General features: G+C 45.2%; 1 protein-coding gene across 1 annotated transcript in view; it reads right to left on the bottom strand.

The window, feature by feature from the left end:
• The window catches only part of LMBR1L (limb development membrane protein 1 like), a 38,363-nt gene extending 15,612 nt beyond the window's left edge, over positions 1 to 22,751 (bottom strand). The window contains exons 1-3 of the mRNA XM_063119955.1: positions 22,456 to 22,751; positions 5,504 to 5,588; positions 931 to 961 (exon numbers count right to left, since the gene is read on the bottom strand). Of these exons, the coding sequence (XP_062976025.1) occupies positions 931 to 961; positions 5,504 to 5,588; positions 22,456 to 22,527 (188 nt within the window). The 5' untranslated portion in view covers positions 22,528 to 22,751. The remainder of the gene's footprint in view (positions 1 to 930; positions 962 to 5,503; positions 5,589 to 22,455) is intronic.
• Between the last annotated feature and the right edge of the window lie 1,307 nt (positions 22,752 to 24,058).

The raw sequence follows: 24,058 nt of genomic DNA, 5'->3' as shown, positions 1-24,058 counted from the left end.
GAGGGGAAGGAAACAGGGCTGGGACCCGAGCCTCCATTCAGCTCCTCAAAGCTGATACAGTTCCCCTTCATCGGAAATAACATGGCCTGCTCCACAGACAGAGAAACCCTTGGAGATTCCCCCAACCCCCGCTAAGGTAGATGGCAAAATAGGTTATGTCTTCACCCAGTTACACCCTCACAATGATACTGAGGGGTAGACCCGATTCGTAAATCAAAAAAAGCCATTGTGGCTTGCCACTCTGGGCTTCTTTGAGGGGGAAACAGCACTCCAATAGCCCATGGTCTGTGGTTGGGTTATTCGAGGGTTGTTTCCCCCCTCAAACAAGCCGTGCCGCCTGGAGTTGGGACAACATAACAAGCCAGACCGAGGGGTGTAATTTATCTATGTAAACCGGCCATCGTAGCTTATTTAATTTAATGGCCTGCCTGATCATGCAAAACAGCCCATGGAGCATATGTACATGTATGGGGCTACAACTCCCAGAATCGCTCAGCAAAGGGGAGATGCTGGGAACTGTAGTCCAACACATCAGGTGGGCACCAGTTTGGGGAAGGGTGGTCCAAAGAATGTGGGCAGCGTTCCTGGAATGCTTTGGGGATCATCCACTTCTTCAGCAGTGCCTCTGTTTAAACGAGAGATATCACACTCCTCCTCATTTCTACCCTTAGAAAAACTACTTTGAGGATGTCTTATAAACAGTCTTCTGAAACACACAGGCAAAAACCAAGGAGAAATGGTCTTTTACAGTCCTTTTCAGTTTAATTCTCATTCTATTTCAAACTGCTTTTCCCCGTAAAAATCCAACCACGAAATTATAAACAGAAGACTATGATCATGGGGATAAAGGAAGAACAGAGGAGAAAGAGGGGGAGAAGGGGATGTTTGTAGGTCAGTACCGGGAGTGAGGAGGAAAAGAGAGGAACTTACGCAATCCTGTTGACAGCAGCATCTTCATCGACTAAGAAACAGGGGGAAACATGATTACTATATTTATACCCCACCATTCCAGCAAGCAGTTTAAAACAGCACAGAACCACACTGCAAAGCGGACCCGTCGCCTTCTCTCAGTCTGCCCCAAGATCACCCCACATGTCTCAGGGCTGAGTGAGGTCTCCCCAGTCCTAGCCCCACAAATGTTCCTGTTAGATCAAGCAAGTACTATAAGCGGATCTGCAATGAACACGGGTGAAGAAAAGCCTAGAAAGGCATGCCGATTTAGAACGCAATCCTATGAATGTTTAGACAGAAGAAAACTCCTAAAACTCCCAGCATTCCCCAGCCAGCCTCCTGGGAGTTGTAGGACTTTTTTCTATCTAAACATGCATAGGATTGCACCCTTAATGGCTTAGGAGCTGGGAAGGGGAGTGCCAAGGAGATGCATTTTAGTCCATTCTATGCTTCAAGCCGGTTGCAGGACGCTCGACACAGGTCTCTCTGGATTACTGTGCAACATTGGCACCCTTCCACCCCGTTAGGCAAGGTCGGCTATTTGCTCCCTGCTTGTGCAACACCCTCTCTCAGAGTCACCATTCTACCAACATTAAACACTCCAAATCATATGGAAGAATGTCGATGAGGAGGAATAACAAAAATAATAATCCAGGATTGGCAATAGCTCTTGCTTCCCTGTGCATCGGAAATCAGACATGAGACAAGGAGGTGAAGAAAGGAACTTGTTTAGAATATCTGGACTGCCTGGTGGGCAAGAATTACTATTGATGATGGATCTATTTTCTTTCTTTTTTTAAAGAAACCTTACACAGACGTCCCTAGTAATCTGGTTGTTGATTGGTAGGCCTTTAAAGGGATGGCCTGTAGTGATTATGCAAATTGGGTCAGTGCAGCAGAAGAACGGAACTGTTCCATTCTCTTTGGGTCTGGCAGCCCATCCCCCAAGATCCATTGTGGCTTGGAGTTTTGTTGAATTGCCAGATCCGTTCTGGCAGCTGGCAAAATGCCCAGCGAGCAAAGCAGAGTAGCTTCGGTGGGAAATTAGGTGGGAGAGCCGGGGGGGGGGGAAGGAAGGGGGTCCTCGGAAGGGTGGGCTTTTTCATCGCTTGCCAACCCACTCCCCTCCTCCTCCCCAGGCACTGTTTTCTAAAGACTTGGCTAACTACTCCACTGTCAGCACTTGGCCAACACAGCTTGTTTCTCCGTGGAGAACTCTGCTGCTCCTGCCCTGCCACATGAGAGCTGGCAGCTAGTAGAAGGTGTCCCCCACATCTGGAGCAGAAGGTCTGGGCTGGCATTGCAAAGTTGCACAGCAGAGAGAGAGAGAGACAGAGAGACACCCTGTTCAGACGACATGCTAAGCCACAGTGGTTAAGCATTTTGAGCAAAACATTATGGCTTAGTGGGTCATGGGAGCCATGATGTAGCGTGTCGTGTAAACCGTTCCTAACCATGGTGGGCACATAAACACAATTTAAACACACTCACTAACCATTTGCTGCAAAAGGGTTAGCAGCCTAACCATGGTTTAGCGTGTTGTCTGAATAGGCCCACTGAGAGAGAGATGACCTTGAGAAAGCAATGCTTGTGGCACCACGTACACAGCAGCTCAGGCAGGAAGCACATGCAGATGACTCGGCGCATCGTAGCCAAATCCCTCTAGCCATCCCACAGCTCAAAGCACAATTCTGTGTGTCCTAGGTTTGTTTATTAGACCGTGGAATGGCCTGCCGGAGATTCGTCAACTTAACTCACTCTCCAAGTTGAAGACAGCTATAAAGACTAGCCTCTTCCGAAAGGACTATCCAGATGAATTTTAAACCAAGAATTTTAAGATGTCTTGATGGTTATTTTGATATTGTATTGGTTTTATATGCTCTTTTAATTAATTTTATGTATTTGATTTATATTGTACTGTTGTACTAATGTTGTTCCCTGTCTTGATCCAAAGGGAGAGATGGGTAAGAAACAAAATTATTATTATTATTATTATTATTATTATTATTATTATTATTATTATTATTAAATCTGTCCAATAACAAGCGTTCTCTGGACAGATTACAAACAGTTAAGAGAATAAAATGCAACACAAATAAGAATTCCTTGCCTGGGCTCAGCTCCCATGTCACCGCAGTGGCGTAGGGAGTCTCCAGCCCATTGGGGTAGGGGGGTCATCCCAATCCAGTTGCTCCTTCCCAAGCCATATGTAGCACAGCAATATGGAAGAGGGAAAAGGGGGTACAAAGCCCTGGTGCAGGAATCAACCTGTTCATCATGCCATCCATGTAGTAGTAAGCTTAGGTGAACTCCATGCAAACGGGCCACAGAAAGCATTTTTCCACAGCTCTCCTCCTCCCAGGTAACATACAAATTGGGTCCCAGATGGAGGACTGCCTGCCACCTGGCTTCCGCTTGCAAACTCACTGGCTGGCAACTGCAGCCACACAAGGAGCCAGTCATCTCCAGATGTTTTAGACTTCAACCCCCAGAAGCCCCAACTAATATGGACAAGGGTCAGGAATGCTGGGAGGTGAAATCCAAAATATCTGGAGATCTACCTTCTGCCCATCCCTGACCTACAGCATCTGGGTATTGGCAAAGCAAATGTAGGCTCTGACTGGTTCCATGGCCTAATAAAAGCTTGCCTTGCGACATGCATGTCTGCATCAAGCTGATGTTTGGCATGCATGCATGTGTAAGGCAGTGTATAGCAGAAACAGGCACATCTAACCAGCCTCTGCTGAAACTTCCCAAGCATTACATTTTCAGCCTTCCAGACAAACAGGAATTTGTGATGTTTCTAGGCCTGAAGAGAACTATGCAGGGGCCTGAAATACAAGGGGGACAGCAACGGTTTGAAATGGAGATAAAAACATGGCCAATTTTTAAAACAAAAATTACTCCATTGTCCTTATTTTCCAGGGCCAGCAGCCCTTGACTAGTCCTATTCTGGAAGCGAGGATTCTGGGAAATGAACTTTGGCCTGATGGGGAGACAAAGCACAAGGTCTCTGCAAGTTAGTTGTGAAAGGGCTTTATTACTCCTCTCCCCACATACTATGTGCCCAGGATGTTGTCTCCAGCACTCAAGTGCAGAACCAGTACATATTTAGAAAACTGGAAAAGGCTCCCAGAGAAACCTGTTGCCTAGGCCAACGGCTGCCATGGCAATTAGGTTAACAACAGTGTAAACAACATGCAAATTGAAGGGAAAAGGCTTTCCACGGCGGCTGGCTTCTCTTTCTTTCTGTCTCTCTCTCTCTATATATGCTACAAAGATGAAGGACACTGGGGAATACGGCTTCCCTAAGGCAATCCAGTAGGAGGAAGAAGTGATATATTGCCTTTGGCAGCTTCGCTCGCAAGGGAATGCATTCTGCACAGAAATCAGAACAAGAACCCCAAAGGAGCTGGTTTTCCCCAACCCAGAGTCCCCCACATGTTTGAACTACAACTCCCATCAGCCTCGCCAAACACACCCAATAGTCAGGGGTTATGGGAGTTGTAGTCAAAAACATCTGGTGGGCACTGGGTTCAGGGAAGGCTGGCTTAACTATTGCCACTGAAGTCATGGCCCATACAATGGGCTCCATAGTTGCTTTGTCAGTAGAGCAGCTTTGTCTAGTGAGCCACAGTGACACTGATATAACTGGCCATTCTGGAGGGTTGTAGGATGGGGAAGGAAGGAAGGAGTGACAAAACACAGCATTCAAAGATTTTGCGTTGGGGCAAAGAGAACCTAATATTCTGCAAGCTGTCCTTTGCCCGGGAAACAGGAGAGAGGGATTTTACTGGGCTATAGAGACAGGGGTTTTATTGGGCTACAGCCAGAGCATTCAAAATGTTGGCCTAGTGCGGCCTTCCCCAACATGGGGCCTTCCAGATATGTTGGGTTAAAACTCCCAACATGGCTGGTTGGTGAATGCTAGGAGTTGTAGTCCAACACATCTGGAGTGTGCCAAGCTGGTGAAGACTGACATAGTGGACTGGCAAGGTGGATCTCCCTACAACAGGATTAAAACTTTACAGTATATAAATAGCTCCATCATCATCATTATTATTATTATTAATATTTATTTATAAAGCACCATCAATGGTCATGGCGCTGTACAGAATAAAACAAAACAAGACTATCTGCCATATGGCTTACAATCTAAAATCACAGTAACAGACAGGGGAGGGGGCATTAAAACTAAAATATAGACTAGTATAATCACGCTACGATTGAAAAGCTCAAAAGAAAAAAAAAAGGAGAATCTGGCCCACAGAATACTTTTAATACAGATCATAAAGAAAAATGCTAGAGATACAAAAGACTGAAGGGAGATGAAGTGTAGTTGTGGCAGAGACGTCCTCCAGAATATGCATATTATGGGATAGACATCTCACCATAACCACACTGCTTGTCTCTCTCCTGGCAGGGTCAGTGGGGAACTGCTACTGCTCCTTGGCAACTTCCAGTGCCTCCACAAGGAAGCCAAGTTTGAAAACCATGCAACCAGAGCGGCAAGAAGCTGTTCATCCAAGTTCCCACACTTCCAATTTGTTACCTGTGGTGAAGTCCGTGTGCCGTTTGAAGCGGGTTAAGATGAAGTAGCACAAGATGTAGAGGCTGCAGAACAGAAGTGTGCAGATCTGCCAGAAGACAAGGAAACACAGGTTAGAGATACTATTCAGGAGGCCCAACTCTGCTCACACACACACCTTCCTCCGCAGACAACGAAAGACATGAAGCCCACCTATTCCAAAGCAACAGCAACACATGGATGTCAACAGAGATACATCTTCCCCTCTACCCTACCTTCTCAGAAGAGCAGTTCTATCCCCATCCTAGCATGACTGCTCATCCTATTTAACATATTCTGCTAAGAGGGGATCTTTATGAAATTTCTTCAGACTTCAAACACCCCATATAGTTACAGCTGCAACCATTCTTCCCCCAGTTTCATCAGGACTACTGCAAAATGCACCTGTTCAATGACAACTTAAAAGTAAAAGAAGATGGAAGTTTAAGACAGAATTGCCATTGTTTTACTCACACACTCACACCAAGGTTATGAGAGAGGGAGAAAGTAATAGTAATCCGATTCTGTGCCATATGAAGATTTCTGTTTGCAACTCAAGCTTATATTAGAAGCCATCCCCTGTGAACGGTCACTGATAAAAAGGGATGGACAGGTTTAATTCCCATTACCTCTCAGACCAGATGCTAAGTCTTCCATTCCTTGCTCCAAATCTCAGCTAATCTCACCCCTAGCTCACCCCCAGTATCCAGGATTTCAGAGATACAAGGGAAGGAGAAAAACAGATCCATTTTAATGCTTTAGAGGAGAGATTTAGGGGAAGAGATTAGACATTGTTAGTTAAACCCTACCAGAACATTCTTTAAACTGAAGTCACAGTTGTTTGCCAAGGACCTCAGCGCTAGCATGGCATCTACTTTATAGCTATTTTAGAAAACGCATACCCTGCCCATCCACTGTACTTGCATTGCTGAAGGTGGCTTACAAGAATTAAAAATAATAAAACCAAACATAAACTAAGGATCCCATGTTCCTCAACGAGGGACTAAACCACAGAATTTGATTATTTGTCTGGCACTTGTTACAAACATTGCAAAATAATCCACCTTAACACACCTTAACTCCACCTCCTCCCAAACTCAGGATGAACATTAAAAATTGCTGATGCAGAACTGTGCTGTCAAAGCCCAACAGGAACAGGTCATAACTAAAGAAACATGCAGGTGTCATCTGTCACACAGTTCATTTGCTGCTAGGCAAGGAGAGGTAATTCTGGTTGTGCTGAAACCCTCTTTCTATAAAACTTGAATCAACTGTTCAGCAACATAGGGCCACAGGGCCTCAACCCAATAAGAAGGGGGGCATATCTAAAAGGAGAATTGTTTTAAAGTGTGAGGCATGGTATGTGCAGATGGTACTCATGAACAGTATATACCAAAGTTGGTATAAAAAGGTACTCAGATATCCCTGGCTATCTTGGCCTATTATATACTGATGGGTGGTGTAAAGAGATAACCCCAGGGCACATGGGTCTATCATATACTAATAGTGAACTCAATTCTTTGAGTGCTGGTCTTCATGTAGCCCAGAACAGCACCATCTATGCACAAGAGGAAGGTATTTAACAAGCTTGGGGGAACCCCAAGGGTTGCAAAAGTACCAAAAAAAAAAAAAAAAAAGGATTCAGGAACCATCCTAAGATGGGAAGGGCCCCCAAAACAGTCCAATGTGGGTTGAATAAGCTCAGTGGACATGGAATGGCGACTGTTAAGAAAAGTTAACCATCTCTGGTCAAATTCCAGACTGTCCAGGCTTCCATTTAAGACACTAGCTCCACCCACTGTAATCAGACAGCAATTCCATGATACGGTAGGGACACAGGGCAGCATTTCTGGCAGCCTCCTCTGATCATAGTCCTGGTTCTTCCCTCCAGAGGAAGCTGGCTGATGGCAAAGATGCTTGCCTGCAAAAGCAGCCCCAGCTCCTCCAAACGATTTGGGCTTGCCCAACATTCTGCAGCATGCGGACTAAAAAGAGTCACCCTCACCAGCAAAAAGAGAAAAATAAAGATCTCTAGACTTGCATCAGACCTCAAGAGGACCTGAGTAATAAGCACAAGAGGGAACAGCTTCAGGGAGAACTCCACTGTTCAGCTAACAGAAGATAATCAGGCTTGTTTGCATTCAGCATGCATGTGGGATGGGTGAATCTCAGATCTCTTCATGGTTATGTTTTGTTTTGTTAAAAGCAAGTTTCTAGCCCTCACTGGTGCAGATGTTTGGAAGCATGTGCACAATGAAGGCTCAGGAGGGAAGAGATAACCCAGAAGTGCTTTTAGAGACCAGAAGGCATGCTTTAGGCCTGTGGCCAAGTTTTCCTCTTGCAACTATCAGAAATGCAAAATAAATCAACCCAAGCCAACTAGCATCCTGTGCTTTGAAGGTTGGACATTCCCGCCTGGGAGGTGTGGCACATTGTTATGCAGCAGGGCAGGTTGAGTTGCTTTTACATAGCAGGCTGGCCGGAAATTAACACTTTAAACCAGAGAGAATGGGAACACCCCTATACCAAACAAAGGGATCCAGGCAGCCCCTGAGTCAACTTCCTCAACAACAGATCCGAGGACCCTTGCAAAGCGAGGATGCAGAGCAAAGCTATTTTAACAAAACACAATTCCATTTCCTTAGCACAGAAAATAGGTTCTCTTTCTGCAGCATTGATTTAAGCATGAATGGTTATTTACTTCCAAGCTTTAGGGGAAGCTGAAAACATAGGAGACATTCACCCAAATACTCGGAGGGATTCAAGAGACTGGATGAAGAGTCCGATGACAAAAGTTGGGGTGGGGGTGAGAGAGGCAGAGGGAGATGAAGATGCATACTTAGCACTTACAGAGCATTCAGAGCCCTTCTCATAACTATTTCATGAATCCTTACAGCAACCTTGTAAGGTAGGCCAGTGTTATAATTCCTATATTACAAACAGAAGGGCTGAGGGTGAGAGCAGCTTGTTTAAGGCCACCCACTGAACGCACCTCAAAAGTGATATTTGAACTGGAAACCTCCAAATTCACAGCTCATTGTGCACTATGACAGACTTAACTTGGCAAGAGTGATTCTGCCCACTGGAAGAGGAAGGGGAACTTCCTCTCTGCCTCAGCGTGAGATGGGAGGTGGAATAGCCAGCAAGATGTGGAAGTACTGGCAGGCATTTTTCAGGACTGAAAATGAGAGGGGGGGGGAATCAAAGGGCAATCCTTATTATTACACTTATATCTCATTGCAAGGAACCAAGAAGGCTTACTTGGGCCTCCTTTCCTTCATTTATCCTCACAGCAACCCTGTGAGATAGGTTGGCTGAGAGCCAGTGCCTGGCCCAAAGTCATCCAGTGAGCTTCACGGCCAAGTGGGGATTAGAACTCGGGTCTCCAGAATCCCAGTCAAACACTCTAACCACTCCACCACACTAGCTCTCATATCTATGTATTCGATCTGCTTCCCAGAAAAGCTATATCTGAATCAGACTTGGATGGATGAAAAGTTGTGTTGTGGCAAGTTCATTCAGGCTCAAGCCCAATGTGGCTTTGTCATCCCTATGTACAGTGACAGAACAGCCTGCTCTAGAATTTTGCCACAGCATCCCCACATATCATGTAGAGGCCTAAAATGAATAGCCTGCCTCCAGCCTCAAGCACCATGTTCAGAGGGGGGACGGCGGAGAGATTAATGCACATTAACTGTGCATTAATGCATATTTAACTGTGTTAAATGGGGCTTACTCCAACGTAAGTGTGCATAGGCTTGCAGCTGTAGCGGCTCACAGCAGAGGTGACATTTGAACCTGCAACTCCCACATTATACGGCATGCCTATTGACAAACATGTGGAATTCAATCCTCCAAGGCAGAGTCAGGGGTCAAAGAAGCACAGAATACCTGGAAGCCTATGACTTTTCAGAGCAACGGTACACAGGCAGAACTGCCAGCTCTGCTTGCACAGTTCCAGTCCAAACCAGCCAGAAACCCAAAGTGCCTGGAACTGTAATCCCTCCAACAAGCAGGCATATCCTGATCGCTACTGACCTCTGGCACAAGATTCCTGAACTCTTTTCAGAACCACTAGCAAGGATAGCGGCAGGGACAAACTCCTTGGGGGTTATAAGTGGCAAGAGAAGCCCTGATGCAAGTGCAAGCAAGTCATCAAAAGCTGAAAGTTCAGGTCTGAAGCTCCACGCTGTCTCTGCTGAGGCAAAGAGTTTCTTTAGGAGAGCTGGCCACTTTGGAAGGGTGGCGGCCGCAGGAGAGGAAGATAAGACCGTAATAACAGGGTCAGAGTCTGACCGGGAAAGGGAAATAATAGATCCGAGCAGCCAATCGCCTCTCTTCCTCTCTTAAGCAGCCCCACCAACATCCAGCGCCTCACTCAGACTGGGGACTCCATTGATATCTGCACAGAACAGAATGTGGAATAAGTCTTCTACAGAAGGGTCCCTGGTTCGAAGGAAGGGGCAAGGGAGAGAGCCGGATGACTTAAAACCTCTTAGAATCAGACACGCTTGAGAAGACCACACTGGACACGATTGTCTACATGAATATTTAAGGGAACAGAGTTTACTATTCGCAGAGCCGCTCCCCACAAAAATCCATGGGAGCAAATTGTTTGGATGCAACTTCTTCACAATGTATGCAGATTTCATAAATTGCACAAGTTATGCAAGTGAAACACATTTGATACTCATCATATGTGGAGGAGTATATCTGAAGTTGCAGAATGATGATCCCAGCCTTCCCAACCTGGTGCCCTCCAGATGTTTTTGATTTCAGCTCCCATCAGCCCCAGACAGCATGAGCCTGGAATGATGGGAGTTGTAGTCCAAAACCTCTGGAGGGCCGCAGGTTGGGGAAGGCTGCTCTACGAGCACACTGTAGTAGCTGGTCCATAGGGGTTACTGTCAAATAAGATTCTAAAGCTTCAAATGTTGCAACTCACCTCTAGGCAGGTTTTGAGACTCGAGTATAATTCTGCAGCAGCTGCACTGGCTGCTGGATCACTTCCACACCCAAATAGAAAGTGCAGATGCTGACCCATCAATCCCTTCACAGCCTCTCTCCCTATTTGAGCCCCCATCCTGGCCTGCCTGCTAGGATCCTGTATGAAGGTTCCTAATTGCTTTGTGCCATGAAACTGGAATGAGGAACACAACTAGATTGGAGTTGCTGCCCCGAGGCTGTGCGTGAACCCTCAGAGGAAGTTCATTGCTGTACATCGCTCCAGTGAAGAACTGTAACGCCAGCTTAGTCTATAAACTCTACAGCAGGGATGGGCAACTTGCAGCCCTCCAGATGGTTTGACCTACAACTCCCCTCTCCCTTTACCATTGACTATGCTGGCTAGGACTGGTGGGAGTTGTGGCCTTCCAGATGTTTTGACCTACCATTTGCCCACCTCTGCACAGGGCACAGCATTGGGTGGCAGGAACAGGTTGATCCTGTAAATATTTGGAACTGGTTTAATTATAGCTGAACATAACAGGAACAAAAATACTAACTGCTTCAACTTGATTGCAAATATGTGCGTTAGGATTTTAACTACTATAGGGAGTGGAATACAGGTGTTTTAAATACATAAATGTGTTCTACTTCTGCTGCTTGTGGGCAGGAGCCAAGAGCTACTCTGCAGGGCCCTGATGCTCCAGCCTGACTCCTGCGTAGCAACACACATGACCCCCTTGCCTTCTGAGACTTATGGGGCATTGCTTGCACACGTTCAAAACTTATTTCTACAGCCATAAGGGTGTGAAGTTTTATTTTTCAATAAATGAGAGCTTGAGATGGTTTCAAGACACTAAATTCTGCAGCCAATACAAAACATCTACCTTAATGCGGCATCAGTGCAGAATTGTGGATTACACTCAGCTCTACCTTGCTTGAGGCAACTAAGAAAAAGTGCCATGAAGATTTGGACCAATAAATCATGTGGGCAATCTAGCCTTCTCCTGTCAAAGCAGCAGAGCATTGCTGATAGACAGAAACAGGCTGCTGAAGGATGGAGAATATGAGTAACTGGTCAACAGGCATCAGGAAGCGTTCTGGCCAAGGGAGAGAAGACAGGAAGGCTATTCTCTCTGCTTCAGGGATGAGAGTTTGGCTTTTGAGGCTATGGGTGGGTGTCACATTTAACAGGAAACATGTTTTCCTGCATTTCTTCTGCTCTCCCCAAAGATAAGAGAAATAACCAGGGGTTGTTGTGCATAACCCTCCCCTTTCGGCTGGCTGCTGTGTCCAACTATTCTGGCAGACAGACTCCATTTGCCCTACTCACAACAGATGGGACCAGAGGCCTGTTTGAATCATATCTGTGAGCCAAGGAGCCCGGTATAGATGATTGCAAACCTCAAAGTATTTTGTCTGAAGAAGTTGCTGTGTAGCAGCAGCAAGCCCACAAAGGAAGGTTAGCCTCAGAGCACAGTCTAGCTAAGAGTCTCGGGATGGCTAACATCAGTTCCAGATGGCTAACCGAAAGAACACAATCTCTCTTTGATGCAATTATGCTAGCGTTGCATATGAGATGAGTGTCACAACAGCCTTCTAGCAGCTGGGGATGAAAGCCATCAAAAGACACCCAAACCCATGACATGCACAGCTTTGAAGCCTGAATCCAACAACAGCAACAGATGGTTTAGAGCACCCTGCAGACGTGCTGGCCTACAACTCCTAAGCTGCCTATGGGTGCTGGGAGTTGTAGCTCACCACATCTAGAGAGCGCCAGCCTGGGGAAGGCTAGTTTAGAGAAAAGTACAAACCCCCTTGCAGTAGGGCTAATCTGGACCTTAAATCTGCATCCACTATGTTCTTGTCCTAGTTGTTTGAACTGAACTCCCAGGTGGGGTGTTCCCAGCAAGATGGAACACCACAGCTTCCATTAGCTACTTGCAACACTGTGCTCAGCTCCATAATAATATCAGGGGGGTGGGGAGCTTTTCCTTATGTGACCTGCCAGGTCTTGACTACAAGTATAGCAGAGAAATGGTCACAATGACCTTAAATATGGTATTGGGAGGGGGGTGGCAATGACTGATTCAAGAAACTAATAAAAGGACAGATTGCAGTATCACCAATCTCCTCTTTGTAATACAACTCCTCTTTGTAATTGGCATGAATGACACATATGGGAGAGGCTAACATGCATGATCACCCGTGTAAGACAAGAGGTACAGTTAGCTCAAGCCCTCAAGGAAATGCCTTATTATAGCTCTGATGGTTGAGCAACAAAGAGCAGGCAGGTGAGAGAGAAAGCAACATGGGGAAATGTAAGACTATAGTACTGGGTGATTTTTTTGATACAAAACCCTTGCAACACCCTTCCCCAGCTGTCATGTTTCTGGTTTTGATGGCTAGAAGGTGGAATCTCCTGTCAAAATCCATAACTCTTATCAATGTTAGAATCTCTGACGCAGCCTCCTCCTGTTGAAGGAAAGGTTATTCTAACCGCCTTGGCAGAAACTGCTGTCTGCCACGGAATTTGCAAGGAGCTACTGGAAATATCGATCAGAGCTGCAAGAGAAGAGGCTTGTGTTTTAACTTCGAAACGGTGAGTTAGTTTGGTTAGCGTTGCACACATTTCTTAAGAAAATGCTCAAATGGAAAACAACAACTGAGGTTTCAAAATATGTGTCTCCCGAGGGATGATGAAGAGTACATCATGGATTCAGGAGTCGAGCAAACTGTGTTTACCTGTAACATCAGCCACCACGAACTCCTCTCTGGACTGACTTCCCTTGTGTATGGATACTTGCTTAACTACCTCAATGAACCGAAGGCTGCTTTCTACCCATGGAACAGTGTCTGAACAGCTGTGTTCCCCATCACTAACTACTAAGTTGCAGAGCTCAGGTGCTGCACAACACACCTTAAACCCTGTTGGTTAAGGCTTTTGGTTAAGCAGCAGAGTTTAAGGTGTTATGTGCAATGAGTTTTGCTAAAGCCTGGTCACTCAGTAATCCTAGTCGGATCGTCTGCAGCAAGGTTAGTGCTCTAACCATGGCTTAAAGTGCTGTGTGTGACAGCATGGCTTGTGGTTAGTGCTAATCCCAGAGAACCACAGTTTCGCTAACCATAGAGCCTGAAGTGTCCTCTGAACAGGCCCACAGAAAGGGATACCACAAAGGCCTCTTCACAGTCAAGTAGTGTTCAGCCATTATTCCCTCCATCACAAATGCATGTAGCGGTACGATGCATCCATTGTGACCAACATATCTCAAGTTGAGAGCCCGCTCCAAACATCTCTCATCTCAAAAGCTCAAGCAGCTGGAAGGAGCAGAAGGAGCAGCCAGAGTCCCCGTGAATCTCATCTGGGCCTGGCTCCATCTATTCTAGTCATGTAGCACTAGCAGCATGATGAAGAAGAGGGGCGGAGCTACAGCCATACACCTTCACCATATATTTAAGCTCCATGAGTCACACATTTGACATGGAACTTGTATATCCAGAAGGTGCCCTGCAGACAAATGCAGAATTGAGAGTCAGCTGCTTTCTGGTTACTGCATATAATCTGGGTGTGGGGAAGGGATAGAAAGGATTTGATAGAAGAGGAGAAGACAAATATTATCCAGGGAAGAGTCCTTTGGGGTAAAAATGGACCGGGCAGGAGGATATTGGATTGCAAATTTGTTCCATTTTATAAAACAATGGATTCATGGAAGGTCTGCATTTGGGAGGAAGGAGCTTGGGGAAAGGGAAGGAATGCAATATTGTATGCGCTGCAAGAAGAATTATGATTATCCATATTACAGATCTTCCTGAGATTATTGCATTCCCAGAAAAATAAACTGCAAGGAATATGGTATCCCACTAGCTGTTCTCCTAAAAATAATAATAATCACATCACATAACATTTTCGTGTCTACACTTCTGTATGGAAACAATTTCTGAAGCAGATACAAGCACAGCAACTGACCCTATTGTAGATCAGATGACTGTCTAGATGACAATGGTGGGGGGTTTTTTGCGGGGGGGAGCTGCACTGGATCCTGTGGGACACTCCAGGGGCTACATCTGTCCCCTGCTGCAAGTAGGTGGCCCTGTGGTGCGGCTGCATTTCCAACAATTGTGCTGGGAAACAAGGCATGTGGAGAGCGCATGTGCCTTGTTCCGAGCAAAACTGTGCTCCACCAGCTCACTAAAGAGATGTTTGGTGGGCTGGGGGAAACATGATACATAGTAGGTGCCATGCTCTGGAAACAGAGGACTAAATGGGGACACATTTGGAGAGTAGGCTACATGTTGCCCACCCCTGGCCTAAAGGAATGAATTGGCCATGCCTCTGGTTTGAATCATACATAACCTTTGTGCATCTATGGGAATGCAGTCAGAGGAGTTAATATGACCTATGGGAAGAAGTGTAGATACCCCCAGCCTATAACTTAGCACAATCCCCAACACGTACGATCTCCCATTTAGCTATAATCCATTCCAAAGCTCTAAAGCACTATAACTAAATCTTAGCTTATTGGTGTGGATAGGGAAAAGGTAGAAGGTGCTCAATAAATACATCAATTTATGCATGGTTATTTGGGGAGGGCATCTGAAGAACTGAATTAAATGAAGGTGATAAGAGATGAAATTCTTAGATTTATAGTTTGCAGAGAAGGCTATCAAAATCATTGGATCTGGCTGGCATATACCCAAGCATTCTTAAAGAACAGAGATGTACAACTGTCACTCTTTCAACAAAAATATACTATTTGTGACCAAAAAAAAGCCTGCTCCATGGAGAGTTGGAAAGTAGCCCATGTAACACCAAAGACAAAATAAGGGATCCAGGGAGTTACAGGACAATCAGTCAAACATCTGTTCTAGATAAATTGATGGAAAGCATTATTAATCATATAATTATTAATTATGTAGGACAATCACCCTTGCTGAGGAAGATTCAGCATGGGTTCCACAAAAAAAATCCCACCTTACCACCATTTTGGAATTCTTTGAAAGAATCAACAAGCATGCCAACATTATACACTTTTGACAAAGTTACACATTAAATGTGCCTGAATAAATGAGGCAGTCACAGAGTAAGAAGTTGGTCTATTTATGGATCATAAGAACATAAGAAGTACCATGCTGGATCAGACCGAGGGTCCATCTAGTCCAGCACTCTGTTTACATAGTGGCCAACCAGCTGTTGACCAGGGACCAACAAAGCTGGACATGGTGCAACAGCACCCTCCCACCCATGTTCCCCAGAAACTGGTGCAGACAGGCTTACTGCCTTGGATACTGGAGGTAGCACATAACTATCAGGGCTAGTAGCCATGGATAGCCTTCTTCTCCAGGTATTTATCCAACCTTCTTTTAAAGCCATCCAAATTGGTGGCCATCACTACATCTTGTGGTAGTGAATTCCATAATATAACTTGGCGCAGTGAGAAGAAGTACTTCCTTTTATTATTCCTGAATCTCTCCCACCAATCAGCTTCATGGGATGACCCCTGGTTCAAGCATTTTGAGAGAGGGGGATAACGATGTCTCCCTATCCATGTTCTCCACACCATGCATAATTTTGTACACCTCTATCAGGTCTCCCCTTAGCTTCCTTTTTTCCAAGCTAAACAATCCCAGTTGATGTAACCTTCCCTCATAGGGGAGACGCTCCAGCCCCTTAATCGTTTTAGTTGCCCTTTTCTGCACTTTTTCCAGCTCCATAATATCTTTTTTAGGTGTGATGACCAGAACTGTACACAGTATTCTAAGTGTGGTTGCACCATAGATTTGTATAAAGGTGGCAGAGGCCACCAGTGAGGGAGGAAGCAGCAGCCAGGCATCTCTCCACCGTGCCTGGGTCCAGCTCCAGCTGAGAGCCCCCTCCCTCCTGCTACCAACTGTCTCTGCAGAGGCCACCAGTGAGGGAGGAAGTAGCAGCCAGGCACCTCTCCACCGTGCCTGGGTCCAGCTCCAGCTGAGAGCCCCCTCCCTCCTGCTACCAACTGTCTCTGCAGAGGCCACCAGTGAGGGAGGAAGCAGCAGCCAGGCACCTCTCCACCGAGCCTGAGTCTAGCTCCAGCTGAGAGCCCCCTCCCTCCTGCTGTCTCCTGTAACTGCTGAACTTTCCAACTAAGATTGTAGTGCCTGAATTTGCTTTCCTTTTCCCCCTCCTCCTCCTCCCTCCCAATCCCCTTTCCTTTTGTGTCATGTCTTTTAGATTGTAAGCCTGTGGGCAGGGACTGTCAAGAAATACTTGTGTAAGCCGCCATGAGAGCCTTTTTTGGCTGAATGGCGGCATAAAAATACTTAAATAAATAAATAAATAAAGGCAGTATGATACCACCATTTTTTTCTCAATGCCTAACATGGAGTTTGCCTTCTTTATAGTGGGTGTACCTTGGGTGTACATTTTCATTGAGCTGTCCACCACAACCCCAAGATCTCTTTCTTGTTCGGTCACCACCAGCTCAGAACCCATTAGGTTGTACCTGAAGTTGGGGTAGGAATAAATGGACAATTCTCACAGGGAGTGGGGGAAGCAAGTAGTGGAGTCCCAAGGAATTCTATCAGGTCTGGTGCTTCTTAAAATTCATAAGTGATCTAGAGTTAGGAGACAGCAGAGAAGTGGCCAAGTTTACAAATGACACAAAATTATTCAAGATGTTGAAAAATTAAAGCAAATTGCCAATAGCTCTAAAAAGATCACTCCAAACTGATAAATGGACAACAAAATGACATATGTGGTTCAAGGTAAGCAAGTGTGAACCAAGGCAAAACATCCACATCCATGCAGCTGGGATCAAAACTGACTGCAACAAACCAGGAAAAAAGTCTCAGGTCCATATATGCAGCTCAGTGAAATCAACCCAGAATACAATAGCAATGAAAAAGGCACAATCTGTGTTAAGGACCATTAGGAATATGCTTACGAACAGAACTGCTGGTATCGCAAAGCCATTTTACAAATATATGGTACAGTAGCACTTGAAATATTGTGTACCATTCTGGTGTCTCCACACCCACCTCTGAAAAAGGATAGCATAGTACTGGAAAGGTACAGAAAGTTATGAGTGGGTTGGTGCAGCTCCACTATGAGGAAAGACTAAACAATTTGTGATTTATTTTTTAGTTTAGAAAAAGTCAATGGCATGTGTAGGGTGGGTGGAAGTAGACATGACAGGGCACCCTTCCCTAACCTGGCACCCTCCAGATGTTTTGGCTTCAACTCCCACTGACTCCAGCCAACATGGCTAATGGTCAAGAATTCTGGGAGTTGTAGTCCAAAACATCTGGAGGGCACCAGATTGGGGAAGGGTGTGATAGGTGTTTGCACAGTTATGTGCAGTATGGAGAAAGGTTTTGCACTCCCCCCAAAACACAAGAAAAAGGGAGATGTAAGGAAATCAGCTGGCCATAGATTCAAGAGAAAGTACTTCTTCATGCAGTGCATATTTAGTAGAATTCAATACCACAAGATGCAGTGATGGCCACTGGATAAAACGATTTTCAACGATATTACAAAGTCACAGAGCACAGAGGATAGGTCTACCACTGCATTTAGATTGTAAGATATTACATAGATTGTAAGCCTGTGGGCAGGGACTGTCAAGAAATACTTTTGTAAGCCGCCATGAGAGCCTTTTTTGGCTGAATGGCGGCATAAAAATGCTTAAATAAATAAATAAATTTAACTCCAGGCTCAGAATGCCACTGAGTAGCAGTTGCTGGGAATAGCATTGGGGAAACAATGAAGAAGGGCCCACGCTCTACTTGTGCACTTCCCAAAAGAATCAGGTCGGCCACCCAGAGGATTTGGGGAGGCTGGACCTTTGATCTAATCCAGCAGTCATTAATCCCACGTCATTAAGAACTAAATGCTTTGTGCTTACCTGTCACTATGTGCATGATGGCTCAGCTCCATCATCTGCCCAGGTGAACTCACACACACTTTGAATCTCACTGCTAATAGTGACTTGGCACCACAGGGCTATGCATTTGTCTTGCATAACTCCGAGCATTTTCCCTGCTAAGCGGATAACTGGCCATTACGGAATGCCAAATCCCTGCTAATAGGCTAGAATTCAGAGATGGGACTCTGGACTAACCTTTGGCACACAAAGCCATGCTGGGAAGGCTGAACTCCCCGCACCTCTCCTCAGAGAGAGAGAGTGGGGGGATGCCAAGAATCTCTCAGCTTTCCAATCCCTTCATATCATGCATACTCCATATGGGTGGTTGTCTCTGGGCAGAGAGTCACATCCAGAAATAAAGATGCAACTTGTTATATCACGATCTTATAACCCTTCCCAGCACCCTGAAACTGAGCTGCTTGGGCATCAGGTGTCAAAATGCAGCTCTTAGTAAGCGTTTAGGAAGCCCCAGCTCAGTATTTCCTGCGATACAGCAGAGGGGTGGGTCAGACCACAACAAGATCGCATGAAGCACAGGCTGCTCCCCTATGGTGAGCAGCATAGCTTTTTACACAGCAGGTATGGCCTTCAGCTTTTGAAAGTAGCTCAGGTGCCTCCACTATGGCCAAATATGGGCGATTCCATTCAATAATGTTTGTCTTTTGAGTGCTCCAATATTGTGATGAACTTGGCATCTTTAGCAAAACCCCACCTGGCTTCCAAAAATAAAAAGGTCCATGTATGTGGATTTTGGCAAAAACAACAACAAATACAACTACTTTAAAACATATACACACAGTGACATTTTCACAGATTTATGGCATAGACTTCCTTAAGCAAAGAAACTACTGTCACTTGAGGCACAGGTGAACTCTGTGGCAAAGAGCACCTTTTCTCAGCTTAGGTTGATATACCAACTACGCCCTTATCTGGACAGAGATAGCCTAGCTACAGTTATCCATGCTCTGATAACCTCCCATACTGCAATGCGTTATACGTGGGGCTGCCTTTGAAAACGGTCCGGAAGCTTCAGCTGGTACAAAACAGAGCAGCCCGTTTACTAACAGGGACTGGCCGGCGAGATCACATTACGCCAGTCCTTTTACAACTTCATTGGCTGCCAGTCCAGGTCCAGGCCCGATTCAAAGTGCTGGTATTGACATACAAAGCCCTAAACAGTTTGGGGCCAGGTTATTTGAAGGAACGCCTCCTCCCATATGTCCCTACCCAGACCTTAAGATCATCTACAGGGGCCCTTCTCCATGAGCCCCTGCCAAAGGGAGTGAGGCAGGTGGCTACTAGGAGGAGGGCTTTCTCTGCTGTGGCACCCCGGTTGTGGAATGAGCTCCCCAGGGAGGTCCGCCTGGCGCCTACACTGTACCCCTTTCGTCGCCAGCTGAAGACCTTTTAATTCTCAGTATTTTAACACTTAATTTTAACTTAGATTTAAATTTTACTGTTCTAACTCTGTATTTTAATCTTATATCAATTTTTGCTGTGTGGTTTTATCCTGGTTGTGCTTTTTATACTGTATTTTGTATTTGTATTTTTAACCTGTTGGTTGTTTTATTATGGTTTTAAATTTTGTGAACCGCCCAGAGAGCTTTGGCTATTGGGTGGTATAAAAATGTAAAAAATAAATATGATATTCACAAAACCCATTGATGAGGGAATGAGCATATATGCCTTTAGATTGGGGCACTTGATAGCATGCCAGAGTAATTTTATATGCTTTTATAAAATTCCTCCAAGGAGCTCAGAGTAGTGTACATGATGTTCCCAAGTGGTCTCTCATTCAGATCCTGGCCAGGTCCCAACTTCCTTAGCTTTAGAAGTACACCAAGGCTGCTACAGAAATCACATCTAAAGCCAAAGCTCACATGGAAAGATTTATATTGAAACTGGAGTCCAGTGACATGGATGTGTTTTGAGCATGGAACAGCTCTTGAAGTTAAGGGTCAGCATGATTTAGAACTGTTATAAATGCTCAAGACATGTTCAGCAGGCCAGCCTTTGCCACAGTCTTCCAGATGTGCCTGCTTTGCTAATGACCAATTCTTTGCAAACATGGATACACACCTGTATGCATTTTGAATGCACATGTTAAAATAGCCTGCCTTTAAAGCAAGATCCTTGCCATATCACATCCCAAAAATTCTCCTTTACCTTTAAACTGGCAGAGGAAATGGGATATGACATTGTTTCAGCTTCTCCTAGCCATCCTTCACCTGTTGGAGGAAGCGAACTCCAGGTGGGTCACACATAGCAGGTGGTATAGAAGGGCAGAGACTCAGGACCAGGAGAAAGACAGGAAAGGGAAGTCATGGCTACTTCGTTTCCCAATGCAGCTGTGAATTATTTTAAGCAAGGTTCAGCAACATCTGGCCCTCCAAATGTTTGGGCCTACAACTCCCACCATCCCTCACCATTGGCTATGGAGTTCTGATCCTCCATGTTTTTTTAGCCTACCAGCTGCCCATCCCTGATTTTGAAGGTACAAGGAGAATCCCCAAGTTGTGACCTGGAAATCTTATCTTTAAAAGGTACAAAGCTCAAGCAACCTATTCACACAGAAAGCTATATTCAACATGTTTGCAGTCAATGTATTTTGCAATAAAGGAAATTGGAATCATTCTGGTTTTAAGAAACATACAGAGGTTGTGGTAAAAAGCTCCACACCAACCAGACCAGAGAAGATTAATAAGAACGATGATGAAAACACAGTTACTTTCACCTTGAACACCTGCTATAGTGTCCCTGAATTCCATTATCAACCAGAGCCAATCAACATACATACACAGTCACAGATCTGTGACTATGTTTTTGAGAGCCAGCCTAGAATATGTATTTGGACATCATAGACTCTGCTTGAGCATGAAACCTCATAACCTCAGCCCTTGTCTACATCAGCCGTCTGGACACACACACACGGTTCATGTTATACAACTCATGTAATGCCCGACACACTGTTGGCAGCTGCAAAACAAAGCTGTACATCAGCCATTAAATTGTAAGTGCCTCAAGGCAAAGGCCAGTCTATGTTTGCTTATGTTCACCTGCAAAGCATCATGTACACTTAAGGAGTTTGGGTTATTATTAGGAGTTTGGGTAAGATGACTCAGGCACAAATCCCCACTCATTTATGAAGGTCACCAGATGGACCTTGGCAGAATCACTACCTTACCTCACAGGATTGATTGGCTGGTTTACTTGAAATATTCATACCCCCAGGCCTACCACAGTTCTTGAAGCAGCTTACAACATACTTAAATATAATAGGACAGTCACTACTTAGATAAAAGCAAAGGCACGACCCTGAGTAATAACATTGAAAGAGCAGCAAAAATAACCTCTGCCAAATTAGGTTGTTGCAAAGTGTCAGAAACCCTACTTAGAACTCCTTGGAGGAAGAGTGAGAAACAAATACAAGAAGAAAGAGAAAAACCCTAAGTCAGCTGGCTATTCTGACTAGTAAGAACATCTCAGTTTTACCTTGCTTTTTCAACCCTGCTCTTACTGCTAGGATATTAGATCACATTCTTGTGCAAGAGAGATGAAGACCATGGAACTTCCTCTCAGAATTTGGAGTATCACCAGAGGTGAGCTGACTGGTCTCTGTCCTTAAGCCGCTGGCTTTCCCATCCCTGCTACAGGCTTCCCCAACCTGGCGCCCTCCAGATGTGCTGGACTAGAATTCCCTGCCTAGGAATGCTGGGAATTGTAGTCCAGCACATCTGGAGGGCGCCAGATTGGATTAAGCAGTAAACTGGTTTATCTGGTTGAGCTTTTATATTGTATTTCATATTATGGTTTTATACTGTTGTTTTATACTTCGAATGTTTTTAATTTTGTGAACCGCCCAGAGAGCTCCGGCTATTGGGGGGTATAAAAATGTAATAAATAAATAAATAAACTGTTATAATGCCCCCCAGCTTTGCCATTAGTATTATTGTACTATTATTGTACCCACCCCCACCGCACAAAAAAGCCAGTTAACCTAGTCTGGCTAGTCCTTCACTGATCCAGAGGAAACTCTCCTCCGACCTCTGCCATCTTCTCCTTTATTCCCAGCAAACCTGCCCAGGTACTCACAATGCATTCCCGGACTCTCTCGTGAAAGAGCTGCTCTCGAGCGGACAACACATCGTGGTCGCCCGAGTCCATTCTCTGGTCAGCATGGTTGAAGGTTAGAAGGACTGGCAGAGGAGCCGGGGGAAGGAGGGGACGGGGCTCCCAGAAGCCCAGCGTAGGAGCCACCGTGAAAAGAAGCCCGACTGCTGCTGCTTCCTCCTTCTCCTTCGTAGGCGCAACTTTTAGAACGTTTCCACACTCGAGCCGCGTCACAGCGTATCCGCCGCCGAGGGAGCTCCGCGTTCCATTCTTAAAGGGACACGGACACGCCAGCCGATCACACTAACCTACTTCTCCAGCTAGAGACTGGGAAAGGGAAGGGAAAGAGCTCACGCCTTCAAATCCCTTCCGTCGGGAAAGCGCCGATTGGCTGGAGCAGCGCTTAACCCATGGCTCATGTTTCAATGGCTGCCTTGCGAGGACCAGGCTCAACCTGATAGGCTGAGCTCAGCGTCCATTATTTCGCAGGCAGCCAGTGCTGGCAATGCAGTGGAGGCTGACGCGTTTTCTTTCGCGGCTTGAGTCCGTGTTGTGGATGCGGTCTGCTCTGTAGCAAGTCGGTTGCACCCTTCGAAGTTTGAGGGGAAGTTTCAGTTGGGAATTCAAACCTTGCAACTACTAACCTCTTTTATCAGGGCACAGCCAATCACCCGCTACAGATCTGGGTTATTTGGCATAATTAAGCCTATCCAGTGGAATTTTAAGATGTTTTTAAAATGTTTTTAGGAAGTTTTTAACGATGTATATTATGTTTTAATTATTATGTATTTTATCATTTATTGTTGTTCCGCGCCTCGATCAGAATGGAGAGGTGGGCAAGAAATAAATTTATTTTTTAAAAAAACCACTTCAGAATATTTGATGCTATCTTGGGGGAGGGGGGAGAGTAAACAAACACCGCTGAATTCATCCTATAATAAAGCCCTCACGATTCAGTTCTCGGTTCAATTCTTTCTGTGTGACACTAGAATAACACAAGTTGTTATCTGTTGACAAAATAGGAAAGGACTCACAGAGTAGTAGTCCTACTTCGAGTAGACCCATTGAAATGAATGGGACCTAGCTTAGTCATAAACCTAAGTCCCAGTCATTTCAATGGGTCTACTCAAAGTAGGACTAAAATTGGATACTACTCATAGTCCAAGGGTGCCAAGGATTGTGGACAAGGATCTGTCAACCCATCAAGAGTACATTCGTTTGCTTGCTTGCTTGCTTGCTTGCTTGCTTGCATACATACGCACACTAACACCTAAGGGGCTTACTTTAGGCATCTTCCAAAGGTTTGACAAGTCCGCATGCCAAGCCGGATTAGATTACTCAGTCTTGAATGAATGCTGGTACCAGCCAAGAGGACACCATTGTTCCTCAATGTAGGCAAGCTATCTAAACTAGATAAGACTGCATACTCCTGTTTATTTGCTATGAGATAGCTTCCTTGCTCAAAAGCACCCAAGAGGACATGTAACATTAAAACATAGTTTCAGTTAAATTAGAATACTAAAATTCACATAAAAATCTAATCAGTAAGCAATAGCACAGGCTTCTCTACTGGCATTGCCCTAAG

Source organism: Elgaria multicarinata, chromosome 3 (assembly GCF_023053635.1).
Source record: "Elgaria multicarinata webbii isolate HBS135686 ecotype San Diego chromosome 3, rElgMul1.1.pri, whole genome shotgun sequence".
NCBI lineage: Eukaryota > Metazoa > Chordata > Lepidosauria > Squamata > Anguidae > Elgaria > Elgaria multicarinata.
This window is presented reverse-complemented; position numbering and strand designations above follow the sequence as displayed.